At 36.0% G+C, this 12,194-nt stretch overlaps 2 protein-coding genes across 2 annotated transcripts; one reads left to right on the forward strand and one right to left on the reverse strand.

Annotated features, from left to right (window-relative positions):
* The first annotated feature begins 1,415 nt into the window (after positions 1-1,415).
* LOC132179560 (uncharacterized) lies at positions 1,416-4,316 on the forward strand. Its single transcript, XM_088515655.1, has 7 exons — positions 1,416-1,574; positions 1,659-1,709; positions 1,813-1,986; positions 2,375-2,589; positions 2,784-2,787; positions 2,903-3,129; positions 3,927-4,316. The coding sequence occupies exons 1-7, from the start codon at positions 1,416-1,418 to the stop codon at positions 4,000-4,002; spliced, it is 906 nt and encodes a 301-aa protein (XP_088371781.1). The 3' UTR covers positions 4,003-4,316.
* Positions 4,317-6,030: 1,714 nt separating this feature from the next.
* On the reverse strand, positions 6,031-11,793 carry LOC132177714 (sulfate transporter 3.1). Its single transcript, XM_059590150.2, has 12 exons — positions 11,442-11,793; positions 11,092-11,299; positions 10,836-11,007; positions 10,649-10,714; positions 9,145-9,258; positions 8,703-8,819; positions 8,279-8,405; positions 7,311-7,597; positions 7,038-7,228; positions 6,837-6,922; positions 6,674-6,750; positions 6,031-6,547 (listed from the first exon to the last, which is right to left on the reverse strand). Exons 1-12 carry the CDS (start codon positions 11,755-11,757, stop codon positions 6,356-6,358), a joined length of 1,953 nt encoding a protein of 650 aa, XP_059446133.2. The 5' UTR covers positions 11,758-11,793; the 3' UTR covers positions 6,031-6,355.
* Positions 11,794-12,194: the final 401 nt, after the last annotated feature.

The raw sequence follows: 12,194 nt of genomic DNA on the forward strand, positions 1-12,194 counted from the left end.
TCTGGAATTCTCCAGCGCACGAGTGTGCTCGATCACAACCCGTGTGCACTCGATCGCACTGCTGTGATCGATCGTGTATCTTCTGCGCTCGATCACAGGTGCGATCGAGTCTTCTCTTGTGCGTACGAGCACAAGCCTTGCTCTTCACAGCTAGACCTCTCTGGAAGTGCGCTCAATCGCACTACCAGAATGTTTTTTCTTGTTTCAAATCTTCTAGTTTTTTTTCAATTTTGTCCTTTAAGCCCGATACTTCCAAGAATGCTTTCTTTTCTTCCAAAAACCTATAAAACAAAGAAAATACGAAAATGAAATAAAATAGCATAAACTAACAAAACTAAGGAATTAACAAATATAAGCTAATGGCTAAAATATGAATATTTTGTCACTTATCAATCAACAATGATAAAGTTATTTGAAAGCAATATGGTTTCCTGCAGAGTCCTAAAAGACAGCCCAAGTTAGCAACCTCCCCCAAATATAACCTCCTCCTACATTTCAACACTCTTATTACACTACTACTATCTGCATTTGCTAGTTGAAGGAAACCTAAACTTGATTGTTTGTTCTGAATATTCCTGAGGAGGAAGCAAAGTTCAGAGTTTGCGGTTAACTAAGATGACGTGATCGTGAAAATCAGAAATAAAAAAATGTTATTTAGTAGATTGTCATACAATTAAGATGACGTGGTAGTGAAAATTAACCCATAATTTTATTTATTTTTTACAAGCCCTTAGCTTGTTGTTCAAATGCTGATTTTTGCTACCATGTTAGTATAGCAGCCGCATAACAGTTTAAAAAATAAATAAAACAAAAATAGTAAGATTTTAATAATTCCTTTGTGTTGAGCATGAATGATCATAAAGCATTTTAAGTCCAACCTAGTTGGGCTTAAAGTCCATTATATTACTTGGTTAATGTTAATTCAATGATTCTAGCTAGACTTCTAGTCATTTAACTCTTGCAAACTAATAAAACCAAGCCATGGCATGATTCGTTGACGTCGTGTTGAACTTTAGGAAACAATATTTGAGAGATACATAGGAGCTAGAGTTGTTCTTGACATTAGACGTATACGTGCTTATATGTGTGCACAATTAATCTGGACAGACTGGACATTAAATTAACTTGGATTATGTATTGTGGGGGCTTGAAAAGCATTTGAAGTTTTGGCAGGTGTTAATTGGAGTATATATATATAAACCGTGCAATTAATGCACAATGCATATATATTGGCATGCTAGCTAGAAGAAACAAATGGTCAAAAGCACGCCGTTATTTACTTTAGCAACATTGGACAAGAAAGAGAATCAAGGGTTGTCTCCAAAGTGCAAAAGGACTTGAAAGTCCGGATCATTTGTTATTGCACTAATATTGCTTTAACGGTAGTTTCATTTAGAACACATGTACCTGTGTGCATGCATGTGAATGTGTATTTATTCGTGAGCAATCTTCACTTTTACAATGTTCCATTGTTGGCCAGCAACCGTGCTGCTGCATTTCAACAGTTGGTTAAGCTTAACAAAGCTCTTGCTGATGCTGAAATAACAATTTCACTGAAATCTCAGTGGGAAAAGGTACATGTAAATGTATATTTATGATCAGTTGTACTTGATGTCCTAATTTCTTCATGAAACAGTAATATTTTGATGCATCTCTAGGGATATTTCGGGAAAGGATGCATATTAGAGGCCATGGAACAATACGATGATGTATGTCTTAAAGTTATTTTTTTCTTTATTACAATGACGCTTCTAGGGAAGAGCACATGATTTTGGTATTTTGCTGCTGATGTTTCCTATTCACATATTGCAGGCATTAGCTGCCTTCCAAACAGCTTTGCAATACAATCCACAAAGTTCTGAAGTATCAAGAAAGATCAAGAGGGTTTCCCAGTTGGCGAGAGACAAAAAGAGAGCTCAAGAAGTGGAGAACAAGAGATTGAAGGTTGATGTGGGAAAGAACTTGGATACATTGAAATCAGAAATGGTGAGTGTAGTTTGCAAATATATATTCCACATCTTCATGTATTTTCACTTGTTTTCTGTCATTCCGCAATTAGTCATGTGATACAGTACATGACTTGCTCTCTTTCTCTACAATAAAATTTTTATTACTAATATAAAAATGGTGATATATTCTAATTTTTTTTGTTTGCTTTGATCTTCATGTTCTGCTTTACCATCTTTCCTTCAATTCCCTCTTTTAAAGCAGTTATATTTATTCTCTAAGCTGTATGACGCAGGTAAGAATTTACTACTCACGTGGGGTTTTATTATCAGCTACTTATGTGGAGATTGTCAGAGGACCACCTAGGGTAGGATTTGTGTTCGGTATTCCCAAATAAGGAGGATTAAATTGGTCTTTCTCTTTGCAGTCTGAAAAGTACGGATCTGAAGAATGCTGGAAAGACATTTTTTCTTTTCTTGTTGAGACAATGGAGACAGCTGTAAAATCATGGCATGAAAGTTCGAAAGTGGATCCAAGAGTCCACTTCCTTCTTGATAGGGAAAAGACCCAGACGACTGATAAATACGCCCCAAATGTGAATATTGATAAGGTAGTAGACGTATGTGAATGCTTGTTTTGCATGTATAATTTTGCTTGTTGAGTATGATTTTCTCCTCATTTATTTGGTTTTTGTGATCCCCTTAAATGTTCGTGGGGTCTAATGCGTACACTCAACTAAATTGAAACCAAAAAGACTATTTCACATGATGCATTTCAGTTTACACTATATATAATATGGCCGACAGTTCTAAGTAAAATGACTGTTGAAAGATCAGGCAGGTAGTTTTGAACTTGCCGGAAAGCCCAAATTACAAAGTTGCTGTCGTGAGCTAGCTCTTTTTTATTTACCATTATCTGAATTTAATAAAGACTAATACCTTACTCAGTTGCCTAGGGGAAACAAAGGAAAACAAAAAAAAGAGAAGGCATATTCAAGCTAGAAGTTGAAAGTGCAGTTGACAACCGGTATCAAAACACTTCTTTACATGTCTGGAAAGGTCAAGGATCAAGAAAGTGGAAACATGGGCAACATGATGGTTTCTTTGTTCAATTTGAGTCACCATCGCTGCGAAAGCTATGGTTTATTCCTAGCTCCAATGAAATGGGACAAACATTGTGCAGGTTTCTCTCTCTCTGTTTCTCGAGCATTCAATGTAATCCATTAAAAGTGTTGTTGATAATTGGATATAGGTTAAAGCAACGTACTTTAGTTTGCTAAATTCAGTTTAAGCGATTGGAAAATATTTCAATGGTAGTTCCCTTGAATGTGTCATGGCCAACACTTGTTCTAGACAAGCACTATTTCTTCAGTTTTTTTTTTTTTTTTTTTTTTTTTTTTTTAAAGTAATCGACATATATCATTAAAATTATACTACCAGTTATCAATTTGAGGAACGTGTATTACTGTTTGGTGTTAATGATTTGATTGAACAGTCCGGACCTGCTGGTCCTTCACATGGAATGCTCTTACCTCTACCTTGGTGAAATTTGATAGTTTTTTAACCCACTTGTGGAGCTCTTTTCACTGATCCCTATCATCCCCTCAACTTCAATGGACTAATGACTCCTTTTGCTTTTAGGAACGGAAAATTAAGAAAGTGAAAAAGAGTTTTTATAATGGTGGTCGTGCTCCCAAAAGATTGCTACTTTCTGATTTCAAGTTTAATGATTCTTCATAGTGATGGAGATCGGCTTCTTTTTGAGTCTCAGGATATCAGCTGCTGCTTACAAGGAAACAGGGCACTGTGCTTGTCCTGTTCTTCTTTTGTTTTCATAATCATTCAATGATATTTCATATAGAACTTTGTGGTCAAATTATTCAATGTCTAATTAAGTAACATTGACACACTCCTTTTTGGACATTTTTCTCTTGTTGAAACATATGAATGCTTAATTTCAGTTCCTTTTTCAATTTGCAGGGATCCAGAGGTTCTCGACATCAGTGCCCATGAAGTGCTTCCACGCCTGTTCAAGGAAACGCTTTCCAATTCTTAGTAGTCTTTGTTATCTTGGCTGGAGTTTCCATTATAGAAATTTGGGTCATCTGCCAAAGTTGGAGGGCTATGAGTTTAAAAGAAATACACAACTTTGAGGTGGTAAATGCTTGCCAGCGCTCGCTTTTCTTTGTCATACCATGTGTGTATTCCAGTTTTAAACCCTCTCTGAAAATTCTGCAAGATTTTTTGAGTGCTTTGGTTTTGCAGATACTTTTTGTTATATGAATGCTTTTCCTATACTTTGGTGACAAGGAGGGCTTTGGCTCTTGAACTAAGTGGGTCATTTCTGATGCTGATACCATATTACTAACAGTGCTTGCAAGCTTTTGGTCTTCATTCTTTCATTTATTCCTTCACAACTCGATATTATAAACCAGGTGTTTGAGCTTTAGTTGATAAAATTGAATTTGGAATCACTAAGAATATGTTCGGGATTACATTAAGGAGTTGAAAAAGTGCTTATAGTACATAAAAAATTGCACTGGACAAAAACGATCCATTCCCTCAATAGGCATGAGGGTTGTTCGGCCATCTTCAGATATGCTCAAAAGAGGTGGCCGAATCACCCATAAAGTTACAGGAGTGGTTTGACCACCCCCATTTAATTAGGACATTAATAGATTGTTAATTTTTCTAATTTTTTTGGTTATACTAGAGAGTGAATCATTTTTTTAAATTCAAAAAACCATTTGTTGAAACTCCAAACCACATAACCTAAAATGCATTTATCCCTTATCAAAATCAAAATGCCTGAGAGAACACTTACAAGGATGGTTTTGAGGTTGTGTTAAATGATACAAGGCCTATGAGTTTCAAAGGCAAACCATGATAAATAGTCAACATATACGGACAAAAGCAAATACTTCAAAGAAAAACAGAAACAAAAGCAAACCATCTCGACAATTTGCAAGGTTGCGGGGACATAAATTTGCTACAAATTGATTTGTAACTAATTTATACAAACACACCTAATAAAATAATATGTGTCCCTTAACATGTGAGAAATACATGTTTTTTTTTAAAACATGTGCTTCTCACATGTTTTGTTAATAATTTTAGGACACATGTCACGTTATTAAATGTGTTTGTATAAATTAACTATGAACTAATTTGTAGTAAATTTCTGTTCCTTTGCGTGTATGCTATATGAATATCTCATGCTTCATGGTTGTGCTACTTGAACTCCGGTGGGTGAAGGTTGCCTTTGTAGTCTTGGTTTGTTCTCTAAGTTTTCCTATTGGCCGGGTGATGGTTGCCTTTGTAGTCGTGGTTTGTTCTCTAAGTTTTCCTATTGGGGAAGCTTCACAAAATTTCTTCTGAACTTTGACGTGTTTTAAAATGACCTATTTAATGTTCAAGAACTCTAAATTTTGGGTATTGAATTTTCAATTTTTTACAATATCCTCCATCCGTTATAATATTCCATTAAATCTTGTCAAAATTTTCAAAATACCCTAATCTTATTTATAACCAAAAAAAAAAAAAAATGGCACAAATTCAGGTGTAGGTATTTTTGCAAATTCAATTAAATCTTGACCAACGCCTGAATCTTTGCAATTTTTTAACAATGAAAAAACATTGATATTTTGAAAATTTTGACAAGAATATTTAATGAAAAATCCTAATGGAAGAGAAACATTGCAAAAAATTAAAAATTCTATATCCTAAATTAAGAGTTTTCGAACATTAAGTAGAAGTTGTGTGAAGTTTCGCTTTCCTATTTCCATTTTGCTAAACCTGTAGGTACTTGTAAAATAGTTTTGTAGATTTATATTCATATAGGCCCTTTATAGTTTATATATCTCTATCCAATAAAAAAGAAAAATGTGCATGCCTGTTAACAGGTCAACCATGGAGAGAAGATTTAAGTAGCAAGTTAATTCCAGGAACACTTCCTTTTCAAATTGGCTTTTATTTTTTTATTTTTTTCAGTTCTTTTCTTTCTATTAAAAGCCGAAATTCTAATGCATTACTGTTGTTTGATGCCTCTGCTCGTGAGCCCCACACGTGTGAAAAAGTAGCTAGTAAAACTTCATTATAGATGGATGGAGACATTACATAGAGAAGGCTCCATCCCCTCCCCCATCACCATCAAACCACTATATAATTGCTAATTGCCACAGCAATTCTATGAGGATTACAATATTCATATTTCAGTTTCATGTACATTAATAATACATCAAAATTTATAATTAAGCACCCCAAAAATATACTTACCCTCTCTTAATTAATCCCACTCTGCCTAGCTCAGCCAAATTAGGTAAATTTTGCTTCTTCATTGGCGGATAATCTACTAATTAATTAACTATCAACATTTTGATTAATTGCTCGGTTGATATGATTATAGCAGCTTAGACAATATTGTTATCCTGTGGCTGTAATTCAATAGCAGCCGGATTCTGCTTATGTGTGTGTAGCATGAAGTTGCATGCTGCCACAGCCTCTCCTACCGTCAGATAAATCCATTCTTGACCAATCTTTTCGATGAATTTGGAGTTGTCTAGCTTCTTTATCACCTCACTTCTTGGGTTGGCCAGCACGAGCTATATATATATATATACATGTACATCAATTAATGATCAACTATATAAATTAAGGTAATTTTTATGAAATAAATAAAATAAACTTTATGGGAGGATCGAATTGAAATTAAAGTGTCGACTATATACCTTGAGACCCTTTCGATCGGCATTCTTCTTAACCTCTTCAAGCATGCTGATCCCACTGGTATCAATGCTTCCAACAGCTGTGACATGATCAATTAATGAGATCGATATATTTTAGTTTGCCTTTAATTATTAATTAGTTTAAGTGTGATTGATTAATGCTTACCACTCATATCTATTATAACATAATGTAAGCTGGCTTCTCCTGTAGATTTTAATTTGTCTTCCTCCTCGTAGATCCATCTTGAGACTCTGAGATTAACACGTTGATCAATTAATCAAGGTTAATATTTTTTTTTCATGCCAACACTTAAACATTTAAACTGTGCGTTTATATTATATATATGGATGTAATTAATTTACGTACCTTTCCCTCAAGTAATTTGCATTGGCAAAGTAGATGGGGGCGTCAATTTGGAGAATGAGAACCCCAGGAACATTGTTAGCAATTGGGTATTGATCAATGCTTCGGTAAACCATGGAGTTGGGAATATTGCCTAAGAGAAATGTCCGTGGCCTTGCCACAAATAGTAGAACCCTTAGCAAAGATAATGTAACCTGCATTTGCACATAAAAATTAAACCCTATAAACAACCCAAAAAAAAATAATAATAATTAATTAATTTAATCAATTATTTACCGCGATGATTAAGCCAATCTCAACACTGCCGAAGACGACACCAACGTAAGCAGCCATGCAAACCATGCAATCAAACTTGTCGACCTTCCAGAGGTGGATGGCAGCTTCATAGTCAATAAGGCCGAGCATGGCAGCGATGATTATGGCGGAGAGCACCACAAGGGGTGTGTAGTGGAACAACGGTGTGAGGAATAACAATGTGATCATCACCGCCGTTGCCATCACTATGTTCGACACTGCTGACTTGCACCCCGCATTGAAATTCACCGCAGTTCGCGAAAATGGTCCTGCAGTCATCACATGTATTAATTATTAATTAACGAGTCAAATCTATCAACCCTAAACTGTTAATTTTATGTTGGATTCGCAGATCGTGTAAGAAATTGTTAACCTTAAGTTAATGTCAAGTGTTGAGTTTAAGTCATGTCAATGCATGAATATAAGACTATACATAACAACTTTAACCCAAATCATTTAATTCAACCGGTTAAATTTCTTAATCCTAACCTACTAATTTCGTATCGAGTTTATAGAAACTAGCCCAATGCGAACGAACCCAAGGTTAGATTTGGGTTAGATAACGTTGTTATCATGTACAACAATGATGAATAATATAGAATTGAAAAAAGAGAAATTACGAGAGAGTCGAGACAGAGATTTACGTGGTTCAGCAATGTGCCTACGTCCACAGACAATGTGACTGTATTTTACTATTTATGATTTAGGGCTACACATTATAACACATATATATAGAAAAATCCTAAACCCTAATGGTATGGACGTATTTTAGAAATTTTCAAAATCCCCGTACCGTACCACGGAGCGTTGCCCCGCACCCCCACAACCTAATCATTACCCCCGCAAACTTATAATATGAGCAATTAATTCCAACAGATAAGATAGGGTTTGACCTGTCCCATGCCCTAGTATAGCCCTAGGAATTATTATGGAGTTGGAAAGACGTATACCTGCTGTCAAGTAGCATGAAGTGCAAGAGCCAGCAATATTCATCATCCCAAAAGCGATCATCTCTTTGTTGCCATCAATGTGATAGTTTTTAAAAATGGCGAAACTTCTCCCCACTGCTACTCCTTCCTGTTTCACACCCACCAAGGCGTTTTAGAAGACCGTCCAATACTCTTATCTCTCTTTAATTAGTTGGAAATGCACTAACACTTTCACTTTATTGTCAAAAAGTAAAGATCAATTGCCTTATTAATCCCACATGATGGATATATATACCAATAGTCACACGGCAAGATTAAGTTTTTGGTCATGTTAATATTAATTAATTAATTAATTAATTAACAATAAAAGTCAATTAAAGTATGATTATTTTACAGAAAGTGGATGTGCATGCAAGGAATTAATGAGGTAGGCAGGAGGACTTACAGCGAGGCCTATGACACCAGTTATGATCCCCGTTTTAATGGCTGCCATCAGAAACGGTGACCCAAAAGCCAACTCAGATACGGAAAGTGGATTTAAGCCTTTCTTCAGGTGCCCAATCTGGAGGAACAAACAAGAAGAAGTACTGATTATTGTTTATGCTACACCCTGTGATCAATAATTCTTCTCAACATGTACACCTTTAATAATATGTATATATGATATTATATGCCAAGGAGATTTGTATGTCGTAGTCCGATCGATCGAGCTACTTTACATATGGTACGTACAAGTTACAACCACATTAACATATAGAAAATTATATTTGGTCATAGTGGGGGTTTTACTTGCTGGATGGCACACGCTAGCTAGCTAGTGGGTGGGGTGTACCATGGCTGATCATCAAAGTAGTGAGAAAGAAGAGAGAGAGACGGAGAAAGCTCACCACTTGAACGCCATGTTTTTCAGCGTGGGTTAGAAAAATGAGGAGGCTTCCCAAAATAACAGAAGTCAGTGGCGCCATCGCATTTATCCAAAAGAAGGCCGTCTTTTTCTTGCCCTGGTAGTCATCACCGCGATAATCACACAAAATTAGTAACTAAACAAACAAGAAAGAAGAAGCAAACATGAATTAATTTGATCTCAGGAGAAAGAGAGACAGAGAGATAACGTTATAATTAAAAGAAATTAAAATATGTAGTGTGTAATATTTTTCTTTTGGATTATTAAGTTGAATACAAATATGTCGCAAGTAGTACTTAATATGTAGATTAATATTGTACTATTCGTGGACTCCCAAAGTGATTTTTTCCCTAACAAATTAGTATAAGAGTGCTAATTAAATGAGGGTCTTGGTGTGGATGACTCTTGGAGTAAACTTGCTTTTGGTGGGTTGCAACTCTTGTACGTGTTGCATTCTTAGATTTGTAAAGATGTCACACATAAGGGGGAGATTTGTAAATGCACTTATAAGTGTTGAGTCCCTCATTGAGAAAAAAATAAGTGAATAGTTGATAAACATAAGTAGAACAAAAATTACTAGCTTAAACTTTTGAGTTGAATTGAAGTAATCTCCAAACATGTATATAAGTGACCTATTAGTGCACTCCCTGAACCTTTCTCTCCCAGTCTCCCTATAGACTCATATATATATATATATATATATATATATATATATATATATATATATATATATATATATATATGAGTCTATTGAATAGGATTTCGGAGGTTTCTTACAATTTATGCTTCCTAAAAGCAAGATACAATTAAGTGCCTTTACTTAGAAGTGAAATAATTCCTAAACTTCAGTGCGGTAATTAAGTTTGATTGGCTCATTGTTACATACATTTAAAGAGAGCAATGGGACCTTTAATGGTATTCTCTAAATCAAGTATTTCTCCTAGCAACCCAAGATGTGCCTGCTTGAGCTGCAACACACTTTTCAAATGCCCCTTTACTCTCACTATGAAGGACACTTGGAGACTAATGGTTGCCTTGTCTTTGTTAACAACGTACGTCATTGGTCTTTTACCATTTTTCCTTTTTTCCCACGATTAGTTTTACCATTTGAATTTATCTTGTAATTATCTAGCTAGTTTTGATGTGGCAAATCTAACTAAATATTCTTAAATCAACTTTTGTTAAATAAAAGCAATTTAAAAGTTAATTGAGACTACTATGTCACTATATAATAGCCTTTGTATCAAAGAAAAACCCTTTTCACCAGTAATGTGATTATTGTTGTTGGTGCGGTTGTGGTGTTATAGATGTTGTAATATTATTTTTGACAGCAACTGGCGGTGGGTAAATGACGTGAAAGTTTTGCTACTAATATGTTTAATTATTTCAAACATTTTTGACCGTACCAAAATCAGATGGAGGACTAAATTCAAAAAAGAATGTAAATGCATGCGACAACTACTAGCTAGATATTATTAATTACTTACAAAGTATCTTGTGATGAGGAGGAAGAAAAGGAAACAACACCCTAATACTCCACTTTCCCATCTCCACTGCAATAACCATCATTACATTCATCAAACTTTCAACAAAGAAAAAGGTAAGAAAAATAGTATTAAAAAATGATCCATACGGAAAAAACGAAAAACAAAAAGTTAATTAATTATATATTACCTGGTGCATTTGGGTAAATATAGAGCGCATGACCGACACAAGATCAGTCTCGTGAGTGAAATGAACAAGCCCAAGGATCCCCTTAAGCTGCTGAAGACAGACAACGGTGGCTGCTCCACCCATGAAACCCACTATCGTCGCATGTGAAAGAAAGTCCACGACAAATCCAAGTCTGCAATTTAAAATAAATATCAACAATATTATCTAAACATTTTTAGATATATATGCCCTAAAATTAAGCAGCGTGCAGACCGACCTTAACAAACCGAGAGAAGCTTGAAAGACTCCGGCGAAGAAGGTGGACGTGAGAGCCAACTGAAGATAAAGTGTAGGGTTCTGATTAGGGTTAACTTCCTTCCCAAGCATAGAAGATATGAGAAGCGACGCAACAGCCACAGTGCCCACTGCCAAATCTTTTGAGCTCCCCAGCATGGCATACACCAACGGTGGCACAAAGCTGGAATCTACATTTTTCACCACCAAAAAAAAAAAAAAAAACATTCATAATAATTAATAATTAACCATTATATATATTTATTTAAGGTTGAGTTGAGACATATATATATATATATATATATATATATATATATGCATGCATGCACTTACATAATCCGATAATGGGGGGCAAGTTGGCAAGATTTGCGTAACTGATCCCTTGAGGGACTGCCAGACTGGCAATAGTGATTCCGGCAATAACGTCGGATTTGAAGAAGTCAAAAGTGTAGCGAGGCGCCCATTCGAGGATTGGCACGAAGTATTGCAGGGCTAGCACAAACTTCCTCGACAGAGGCTGGTTCTTGAACTGCCGGAAAGGGTCGTCGGGAAAGAAAGTCTCTTTCAGAGACGTCTCTAAGGACTTTGCCAGCGGTTTTGATGGAGGAATGGCTACGCGGTGCGGGCATTCATACTCCATGTTACCCATTTGAAGAAAGTCTGCAAATGCAGAGAGAGAGAGAGAGAGAGAAGGTTGGGGAATGGCAGACACTGGTATGAAGGTCGGGGTATTTAAGGCGGTGATGAGGGACCGGGGGGGATGGGGTTATCTTTGAAGTGCTTTGGTGGACCCACACGTGGGACTAATTAACACGTGGAATAATTCGACAACACATTGACCTCCGACCAGCGCCAGCGCGTATCGTTTTGCATGTTGTAGGCAATTACTAGTAGCCGAGTAATACCCATTAGTACCCACCCACCTTGACCAATACCATATTTGACGTGGTGGATTTCTATTGGATGGAGGAATGGATGATCCGAGCCAATGAAGGTTGGCCGGTATATGTGCCGGCCTAGCTAGGTAGTTTAGGGAAAATATCCTAATAGGCTAGGCCATACTTTTTGGTGGTTAATTAGTGTTTA

This window comes from Corylus avellana, chromosome 4, assembly GCF_965113065.1.
Source record: "Corylus avellana chromosome 4, dhCorAvel1.hap1.2, whole genome shotgun sequence".
In the NCBI taxonomy this organism is placed as follows: domain Eukaryota; kingdom Viridiplantae; phylum Streptophyta; class Magnoliopsida; order Fagales; family Betulaceae; genus Corylus; species Corylus avellana.